Here is a 10,911-nt window from a genome sequence, read left to right as displayed (position 1 = left end):
TCTCACAGGCATTTCCAGTTTTTGGAGCAAAATGGAGTATGTTATTGTCTCTGGAGTCGAAAGGGAAGTACACTCAGTCCACTATTTTTTTTTTACCATGGATTTCATGTTCCACGGCTTGAAAACATTTTAAAATATAGAATTCCAAAAAGCCTTGATTTTGCCATTTTTATATAGGGATAACAGTTTTACTATGACATTGTAATTATGGGGACTTGAGTAACCACAGATTTTGGTATCCACAGGGAGTTCTAGAACCAACCCAAGCAGATACCAAGGACCTACTGTACACATAAGCGTCTAGACAGGAATGTCAAAGTTGCCTCTCTGAAGTCTACATTATGAGGTCAAGAGGTGTTATCCAGATTGTACGCCTTTTTATGTAATTTTCAGTCTCCTGTCCAGGTTTTTCCATACCACTAGCAGAGTCCTGTGACTGAGTTCTTACTTATGCTATATCCTATGTTGTGAACTGGCAAATTGGGAAGACAGCTGATGTAAGAACAGATCTTTTTACATTTTTTTCTCCTTGTCCCAATGAGTCAATTAGAAATTCTCTGACGTAGGTCTAGGGCAAATATGAAGTTATACCATGCTGGCTATGAACTGAAGTGATATAGGATTTTTTGCATTCCTTGCCTTGTTTCAGCCATGTGGGCTTGTGTGCTGCATACTGGTTACAGTCACAGTGGTGGCATCTCCAATGTTCTGTGCTGTAGCAGAGTTTCCACTAAATCTTATAGCCCAGGCTGAACAGTTAAAGCCCACGAACCAACTGGAATTTGAGAAGGGTCTTGGGTTCATTCCTGTGGGGCTGAAGGGTACAGGGCAAAATGAGTTGGGACCAGATTTAATTCTTGGCAGCCTTAACTTCCCACCAAATGCAGAAACACAGTGTTCAATTCCATGCATGTCTGCTCAGAAGTAAACCCTGATGCAACTCCTTTTTGCCAGCAAAACTTAGCTAACCTTTTGATTGTCCCTTTCTTCTCACAGATAAGCAAGCAGAGGAAAAAGGTTTCAAAGCATGGTTCTTTTCAGTTGTTTCCTTTATCATCCCACAAATCTTCATCTGCTTATGTGAATGTTCTATTTTGTCTAAACTTTATTACTATAACAATCGCCCCCCCCCCAACCCAGTCTCCCACACTGGAGGAGGCAGTCACACTCACAGCCATACACCATGCCGGCATGCTCTTGGGAGATTATCACAGGGACAGGATGTCCTTGTCCTCTTCTTCCAGCACAATCACACTGAGATTTTCAAACAACATCGTCCGTATCATGTCTATGACACATTCTTATTGCGCAATCGTGATAAGGTTTTCAGATGACGTCACGCTTATCCCGTCCTTCTCCCGTCCCTAAAGTGGCATGGCCCCTTCAGTTTGTATTACTGGAAACTTGCATTAATACAATGATGTGGCCGCTGACAGGAGGACTGGATAAGCGCGGATACAGTAAGGATGGGAGTGATCTCTTCTTACCCTGTGTGATAATCTCCTTGGTCAACCAAGGCAAGACATATCATCCCAGACATTGCCACTGAAGCATTCACAAGCACCTTTGTCTTGTAGAATGTATCACAGCCACATGTATGGTACACAACAATCAGTGTCTACCACAAAGGGCTTTACTACAGCTCCTTCAGAAATATAGTCTCAGTCCTCATGGATTCTTTGCTCACAGGCATTGAGGGAGGCTGATAAGGCAGGAACACTAGAAGAGCACTTAAGAGCACTGTCTGTCAAGAGCACCATTTTCCCTTCTGTCTTACTTTATGACAAATGCTGACTCTGAAATCAGGACTGGGGACAATGTTCCAGCTGCTGACTATTGTTTATTATTTTCCTTCTTAGGGCTGTCTTTAGAGTAAAGTTTTCTAGTGTAAGTAAATCATCACTTTTTCACTATGAGATGGAAGTGGAATAGTAATGAATGATGATCTGCTTCTGTTCCTACCAATGGAACTTAATTTAGCTGTGTGGATGAAAAGGGAATAGTTTTTCCCCCTCTCTCTCCCCTTTTGCAGTTGTAGGCTTTTCAGAGAATGTTGGCTGTTTCTTATTAAAATGAAATTATTTCCCATAAAGCAAGGGTAGGGACTGCCCTCTGTTCCCCTCTCCCATTCAAACTTGCTTTGCTCAGTGCTTTGAACTGCAGTTTTATCTGTACTCAGGGATAAACTTGCTCTTGGCGCAACTGATTCCGTTATCTTGCTGGAGGACAAAAATCAAGCAAATCACATTTTGTTCAAAAATCACAAATCATATTTTATTCTCAGAGGTGGAAAGATGATGTGTTTTCTTTGAACCTTTAATTCATGTTGTTGTTGTTTACTTATGGCAACCCTAAGGTGAATCTATCATGGGGTTTTCCTGGAAAGATTTGATCACAGGAGGTTTACCATTGCTTTCCCCTGAGGCTGAGAATATGTGACTTGCCCAAGATCACCCAGTGAGTTTTGTTGCCGAGCTGGGAATCGAACTCTGGTCTCCAGAGTCATAATCCAACACTCACACCACTATGCCATGCTGGCTATCCCTTTAATTCATAGTAACTTTGAAAAGGAAAATCCAGATTTTCCCCATTAAAGGAAGTAGCATGACATGATCTGCGTAACGTGATCCTGAAAACAAATTGTTCACAATATCAAGTGAAGGACAGATAAAAAAACCAGTGAAGTGATGCTAACATTAAAAACTTGTTCGAAATCATTCTTAGTTTTCCCTTTTACTTCAAGGGCTCAGCTCCCTCAAGTCCAAGGTTAATTCCACATCCTTTTTCAATCGGACCAAATGGACTCCCACTGTGTGATCAGTAGCAATGACTAGGAAATTAATGGTTGTTCTTCTGTGGGATTATTGACTTGTTTTTTCCAGGTACATTTCTGAACTCTTACAACCTCCAAGGTAGACAAGAAAAGGCAGAGGATTTGCTGCATAAGATGAAGGCATTTCTACCATAACATAGGGGTTGCTGCTATTCAAAAACAGCTTAAGCTTTGTGTGCGTGCTAAACTTGTTGAGCACTGCAGTTTCTGAACTATATTAAACTTTACAGGTCTAAACATGAATATAAATGGATTGCATTGTTTTTATTTTAAGATGTCTTAATTCTAGTTATAGTTGATACATTGAGTAAGCCTTTCTTTCTATTACAATGTTTAATTATCTTTATCTGGTAATTCAATAATAGTTTTCTCTTTTAGAATAAAATCTGTTTCACTTTCATACTGAGTTAGAGTTTCATCAAATACTGTATTTGGAAGGCTCTATGAGCTGAAGGGCCCTTTCTCCAGGTCATAGCACGGAAGATAAAAGGCAATTGAAAGCAAGTTTATCACCTTGTTTATTTGTTTTGATTTTCCAAACTAATCTTAAATCTGAGAGAGCTATCATGTGTAGGGAACTGAAGACTATAAAGTGGATCATGGGATGACAAGGACTTCTTGTCTTCTTTGGAATGTACCCAGACAAGTCCATCCCATGTTATACAGAGGCAGAGCCTAGACTACTGGAAACATTGCTCCATTTGGAGTTATGGGAAGCAGAATTAAGATAGATGACTTCTTTCTAGGGAAGTACTTCCTTGTGAGGTCATTCTCGTTCCTTTCTCTAAGAAGACAACAGGGTTTTGTGTTGTTTTTTGCTAGAGCTTTTGATCAGGCAGAAAGAAAATGTATTAGATTGCCAAAGAACTCCTTTCTTTCCCCTCCTGACTTCTTTCCAAGTGAGTTACATGGAACTGGCGAATGGTTGAATTGGGTAGAATAGTCCTTAATGATTGTTCCAACCAGGGTGAACCTTTTGCTAGGGAAGGGAAAAGATCTCTGCCAATTCCCAGCCTCACCTGAGCCAAAAACAAATACCCAAAATGTCCCCTTTGGGCCCACTTGCTGCTATGTACGTGGCACAGAAAGGAGAGTTAAGCCAACCATCTCTATGTCTTTCCACTCCAACTGAAGTCCAAATCATTCTATGAACACAAGGATAGGACCTTGGTAGCTTGTCTTTTTTCACTTCAGCCTGAGTTTATCAACTATTGAGAAGGGCACTGGGGAACAGAGACCTGCTAAGATGGCTAATATAGGCATAGTTGCACCCCTTAACCTTCCCCCACTACCCAAGGAATCATGAACCTTAGAACTGCGAGAAACTGGGAAGGAAGCAAATGACTCTAGATAAACATTTTCCCCCTTCACTAATGTCTTCTAGAATTTTTTTCAGAACCAGTTAGCTGAGCTCTATTAATATTTTAAGATTTCATCTTGATCATAAGAGCACTCCACTTCTTTTTTTAAAATAATTCTTTTTTTAATTCTGCAAGGTTATTTCTCCCACCCCCCCACCCCGGTTCTACAAAGCAACAATGTTGTGCAATAGCAACAACAACAGCAAAGAACATTTAACCAACAACCACTGTTCAACATTGGAACACTCTCTCGGAGTGTAGTAGAGTCTCCTTCTTTGGAGGTTTATAAGCAGAGGCTGACTGTCGGGGGTGCTTTGGGGGCTAGAGTGGATGACCCTTGTGGTCTCTTCCAGTTCTATGATTCTATGAAAAAGAGATTTTAAAAAGGCTTAGGATACAAGGTAACAACAACAACAAAAACACATATATACTATTAGGGTAGCTATATAGATGCCACGGTATATTTCCAATTAGGATAAACAGGAAAGTTCATGGAGGAAGTCTTTCACAATGGGGTTGGGGTCAAGCAGAAACTGTCCCTCCATAAGACAGCAGATCCTGGTAGTGATCTGGGCAAATGTGAGACTCCACTTACTCAAATTCCCTCTACATATCAGTCTAAATGTCAATGAGACGTCTAGGCTAAAACCTTTCCCTTTGAAAACTAGTGTCCATGCAGTCCTGTTTGCCCTTAGACGTGAGACTGAAGTGGTACAAGCCAGACACAGATTTGCCACCTGCTAAGTGCCTGTTGTCTTGGGTATGTAAGACAGGAAAATATAGTTGCCGTGACTGGAGAGCAGAAGTGCTCTCCTCCCTAAAAACTGCTCAGCTTCATGGGTTTTGGGGTGTAGTATGCATGTGTTGTTGAAATGTACTCTCAGCCATCTTTCAGTTAAAAGGCAGGAGCTTTTTATGAAAATGAATTGTGAATTATTACTTGTTCTCTTCATCGGATGAAACTGGGATCTTGGAAAACATTATTTTCAGTGAAGAGTTTGGAATGAGGTACCTCTTTTGCTGGAATGTTCTGTTTAACCTGGCATTATGGGGTGGCAGACTGCTACTGTAGCTGAGAAAGAACTGCAGCTTTGTTGATGAAAAGATAAGCTGGAACAGGGAGTAATGTGATGCAAATGAGTTTTTACATACCTGTGGCATTCAAAGAAGTTGACTTTAAATAAAAATTTTGACACTTTTATGGAAGAACATGAAATTAATGAATGAAGTGAAACAGGATAAAATTGTCTGAGGGTTTTCACTTCTGTGTTTTTCTAAAAAGCATTGTCAGACTAATTTTTTTTTTTTTTTTTTGCCCTTTTCTGTTTGTCAGGACAAGTAGCTTAATCAGGATGATGTGCTGTCCACTAGGGAGACTCTCTTAAGCGGATTTCACTGGATGTGTGGTGTGATCATTTAAGGCTGTGTTTGCATGAACACCTTCAGCTAATTTAGTAGAATATATATTCTGCTAGGTTTCCTGACACCGCTTTATTAAAACAATGTGCATCTGTAGATTAAAATGAAAAGAGAACATGAGGGATTACAGTACAAATACAGATAAAATATAGATACTGAAATATATGTCTAGTCTTTTCATGTCTGGAAAACATTATTCTTAAAGCTTGTTGGAAGCAAGGTGTGCAGGTTATTGCAGCAGGAGTCACATCTGCACATTTGAGTCACTTTTTAAACATTTATTGCAGGCTGATGCTGATGTCCTTATACAACGTGAGTATTAATGTGAAAGGTTTGAAGTACATCAGTGAAAGCTCAGGATTCTTCCCATTACTCTGGTGGCTCCTGAATGGTAAGGCCTTTATAAATGCATTGAATTGTACCTGTATAGTGCTCAAATGTATTAATTTTTTTTAACCACCTCCCTGAAGTGTATTAAAATACTTCTCTCTGAATCTCAAATGATTTGCAAAAGAAGCTATATCTTAGAAACAAAAAAGTAATAGATGGCGGGGGATGCAGGAGGATGGGTTGTATAAAAGGGAGAGAATGAGGTAGGAAGCAGAAGGCAGATTAGGGTGGAAGAGAGCCTGCTCATGCTTGTCCAGGAGGGCCTCCAGCAATTTGAGAAGCAGTGATACAGGAAGCAGTCATGTCTGGCCTCTGATTTTAATAACAATGATGACTGCTGCTACTTTGACTACTGTAGCTACAACAACAAAAGCTTTAAAAGAAAACCTGAGTTAAATCTCTTATGGTTTGGTGAAAAGTTAAGTATTGTACTTGTGAAACATCCATGGAAGAAGATAAAATCGAATCAAAATGTGGCGAAGAACAGAAGTGCTGAATATCTTGGACACGTATAGTTACCGTACACTGGCAGTTTCTTCCGATTTAAGATGCTTATTTTCAAAGAACAGAGAAATCTACCAGTTTTGAGTCTTAACTACAGAGAGACAACTCTGGAATCCAAGTTACAGTAGTTGTTTCCTTTTTCAAAACTACACTTAACAGAATGAAGTAGAACAGATAAGCGTTTTCCCCCCCCCCCCCCTTTCCTTTCATACAAGTATTCCTTCAGAGATTTGAGTTCAAGGGTTTCCCACTCCTTACTCTCATCTACAGTGCATTCTGCCTAACCTTCCCTTATGCATTGTCATATAACCTACAAATAGAATCGGCAGCTTTGGTTAAAGAAATGTTTGAAATTTTTCAGTAGTGGAGGTTGGTTTGATCAAATCTCAATAGATTTAATATTTCTCAATAATTAGATCACCTGTCATTAGCAAATAAATGGGAAGTTTTCTACCTGCTTGGATTTGTACAATATGTGGTATTTTTTTAAGACACATAGCTAGTGTACTGTAGTGATTTCAGAGTTGAACTACAATTCTGGAGACTACATGGCCATAAAAACCAACTAGGTGATCTTGGGCACACCATACATTCTCATCCTCAGAGGAAGGTAAAGGCAAACCCCCTGTGAACAAATCTTCCCAATAAAACCCTGTGATAGGATAAGTTGAAAGCCACCAGAAAGCAAACAACAAGAAGGAACAACCTATCCCATATACAAAAGCGAATTCCTGTTTCTCCATGGTTACTTTCATTATTCAGGGATTTCATTGATAACTATCAGCAATGGCCCCCAATTCATTGTAAAATGAGACTGAGGTTGGAACTGTTTGAATATATATTTAAGTAGTTCTCTTTGACATAGCTGTTCTCCCTGAAAAACTCACAAACGGATACAGTGAATCAGAAGAGGAAAGAACACAAAAATATGTTGATACCTGAACCCTAAGACTATTTTAAAGAAGATTTCCTCCTGCCTTAACAATTCTCCTGAATATAGAAAAGTTACTTTCTTGAACTACAGCTCCCAAATCCCCTAGCCAGCATGGCCATGGTAATGCTGGATGGGAGATCTTTGGCATGTTAATGTGAAAAGTAATGCTTCAAAGATTTGCTTTTTCTGCCCACTTTCAGGGTAGTTATTTGCCAAATCACAACCACCATCACTTTTGCAAATCTGCATAACTCCTGCCAGTTATCCAGACTATTGCTAGGAAAATACTCCTCTCTCCACATAGTCCAGTAATATTAATATTTAATTCAGTGTTCTCTGCCTAACAAAGGAGCCTGTAGCTTTACAAAGGACAGAAGCAACTTGGATCTCAAGAGGAGCATCTTTTTTTTTTGTCCTGCTAATGGAACTTTCTTTCTTTCTTTCTTTCCTGGAGTGCCCACATGGCCAGAAGGAGGAGAAACCTTCCTGCATGAATTTCCCTCCAGTACCTGAACAGAAAACAGTCACATCCTGACAAAATGCAGGCTTGTGATTAACACTGTCATTTTTCTTCTTGTATGGTTTTTAACATTTTTGCCTGGTGAAGAAGCCAGTGATGCTTCGAAAGCTGGCAACATGTATTTTGTGCATTTATTATTACTATTATTTATTATTTATGATATTTATACCCCACCCTTCAGCCCTAAAGGCTATCATTTCAGTTGGCTCAGTGAAGGTATCACTGTTTTGTGAAATTTGGATGTTATTGTACTTTGTTACATGGTCAACACAGCCACCCCTAGATATGTTAATACTTAAGAAACCTTGTTTTGACTTTATTTCCTATAACCACAATTTGCATTTCAGCCTTTTAAAATCACACTGAAATTAGTGAGTTTTCTACAATCAGTCCTTCATGGCATTTCAAACATTTTATCAGTGGCCTGTCCATAAGGTAATGGCATAGTAAAAAGGTGTCCCTTAAATAAAATGGCAACATCAAGGTTTGCATTTAGGAATTTAGATATTTTGTGAATATTTTGAAGCCGTGAATGGTTGAATCCGTGGATAAAGAATCTGTGGATATGGAGGGCCAACTGTATATAAAATGTTCTAATGACAGTAAATTAAACTAGAACAGTTTGTAATTTACTTAGTCTGAACTTGATATCCATTATGTGCCAGCATAATAAATCCTGCTTCTGATGAAATAATGTTGTTGGCACATGTCTGTTAAATTTGTGGAACCTGTTGCAGATTAACTGTTAAGAATTGATATCACGCAATTACATAAGCCCCATTGTTAGGGAATAGTTCATTTGAAAGTATGCTATTAATCATAAATGTGACTACAATATCTCTCTGCCTTATCTCTGTTAGTCATAGTTAATGGCTGCCATCAAATACAAATGTTGTGCTCTTGAGAGAACATTAATGAAGTCAAGGTAGATTTTCAGTATGTTCTTAACAAGCTTGTGTCAGAGTATTCAGTAATAACTCTTTTTTATACATAATTGTAATAAAACAAATTCTTAAATTATATCTACAAGCAGATCCAAACCATAAACATAGACGGTATAAGTCCAAGCATCCAGATAGTTTTATTAACATTATAGAATATTATTATTTTACAAAATCACCCAAACATTTCTGTACCAGCACTTTTGGGAGGATGCTACATTATTTTGTGCTTTTTATAATCAATCAATTAATCTAGAATACTAAAGACAGAGTTTTGAAAATATTACAGAGTAAGAGGAAACAGACTTATTGATAGGCAGTAATGTTGCACCTCCCCCTGGAGTAAAATGGGAAAGACTGACTACCTGCTTTGCTTAGGCAATTTGGAGATACTTGTCCTGCTGCTAAAGTAGTCTTCTCCAACATGGATGTATTAGACTCCTCTAGACATATTAGATTCCAGTTTCCATTTGTGAAGCATAAGTAAAACACACCTGAGGTGGTGTTAAAGGCTCTAAGAAAGCCATACTAAGCACAGTGCTGAAAACCTCTTAATGCTGAGACCTATAGATATAGTTTATTAAGGCTGCAAACAGCCACAGAACAGAAGAAACAAAACTATATTGATACAGGGTTTTGACAGACAACATTGAAAAGTATTTACTTGGGACCCCACCACCTCATTTAGCACCACCACCCCTTTTAGGGTGATAGTGACCTAATCCTATACAGATCTCAGATATAATATAGTGCAGACATCCTTTTCTTTGTGATCGGAATTGAAGATGCAGTTGGCTTTATGGTGTACACTAAAGATTTTTTTTAAAACAGCTAAGATGACCATCTTAGCCAGAAGCAAAAAGAAGGACAACACAGTTGTGTGTGTATTATACCCTGTTTTGTTTACTTGGCACACTGTCTAATAACTATGTATTGAATTCACACCTAAAGCTTTCTGGCACACCATTGAAAAGTACTTAACAACTGGATCCTGTAAAGTAAAATATTTTTTGCTTAAAAGCACATAGGTTCTTTTGTTTAACTAGAAGCTCTATATGAAGAGTTCCCAGTTATGCAAAGTAGCCTATGTAATATGACAGCTGTATTTCTCTAGACTCCTCGTTCCACCTTTTTGCCACATGCTTGTAGTTCATGGCCAATTGACAGTGATACAAGAACAAAGGATGCAGCCCTTCTCTCTCCTGCTTACAGTTAATGTGTGGAACACATTTGTGAGTAAGCCGTGTCAGAAAAACTTTATCTGGAGTGATCATTTAGTTTTCTGCTCTTTTATAAATTCTAAAAATTAGGTTAGCAAGACATTTCTCCTTCACTTCTAGATCCAGATGCAGAGGTATGCCTTCATGTACTACGTCTTCTCCAGTCTGTGATTTTAGAGCCAGAGATTTTAACTAAGTCGTCTCCTGAAATGCGGGACTCCTTGCCACTTCCACGGATTCATATGCTATCAAAGAGCCGCAATGCAGATCTACAAATCTTGGCTCAAGAACTGCTGGAGGACCTTAAAGTTTTAGAGTATGAAGTATAAGGTTATGTTGTAATTTGTAGAAATATATATATATATATATATATATATATATATATATTTATATACTAGGTTTTTTTGTAATTAGCTATGTATGATGAGTATTCCTATGCAAAAAAGAAAAATAAAGTCATAGCTGTATAGAGCATGCTTCAGGATAATGACTATATAAAGTTTAATTTCAGTTGAAATTGAAAACCAAATCTTACGACTTTTTTTGTTCTATCCTATATTAATAATTTGACGAGGTGAACATAATCACATACTTTAAAAAATCATTCTTTAACCACAGCAACTGTCTTATTCTACTTACAGGAGATTAAGAATGGGGTCAAGTTGTCTGTAGTCATCAGCAAAAAAGTGGTTAGCTTGAAAACCTGGGAAATTAAGAAAAACTCTAACAACTTGGTAGTAATTTTATTCTGTCCCCAAAAGTTAAATTATTAGCAAAGCAGACTCCAGA

General features: G+C 38.3%; 1 protein-coding gene across 5 annotated transcripts in view; it reads left to right on the top strand.

Moving 5' to 3' along the window:
- The window catches only part of LOC121924772 (heat shock transcription factor 2 binding protein), a 34,852-nt gene extending 24,400 nt beyond the window's left edge, over positions 1-10,452 (top strand). For all 5 annotated transcript variants that reach the window (XM_042456177.1, XM_042456176.1, XM_042456175.1 and 2 more), the window contains exons 7-8: positions 5,901-6,004; positions 10,243-10,452. In XM_042456177.1, coding sequence (XP_042312111.1) covers positions 5,901-6,004; positions 10,243-10,451 — 313 coding nt within the window. In that variant the 3' untranslated portion in view covers position 10,452. The remainder of the gene's footprint in view (positions 1-5,900; positions 6,005-10,242) is intronic.
- The last annotated feature ends 459 nt before the right edge of the window (positions 10,453-10,911 follow it).

This window comes from Sceloporus undulatus, chromosome 3 (assembly GCF_019175285.1).
Source record: "Sceloporus undulatus isolate JIND9_A2432 ecotype Alabama chromosome 3, SceUnd_v1.1, whole genome shotgun sequence".
In the NCBI taxonomy this organism is placed as follows: Eukaryota; Metazoa; Chordata; class Lepidosauria; order Squamata; family Phrynosomatidae; genus Sceloporus; species Sceloporus undulatus.
The sequence above is the reverse complement of the archived record's forward strand: the minus strand, read 5'-3'. Positions and strand labels throughout refer to the sequence as shown.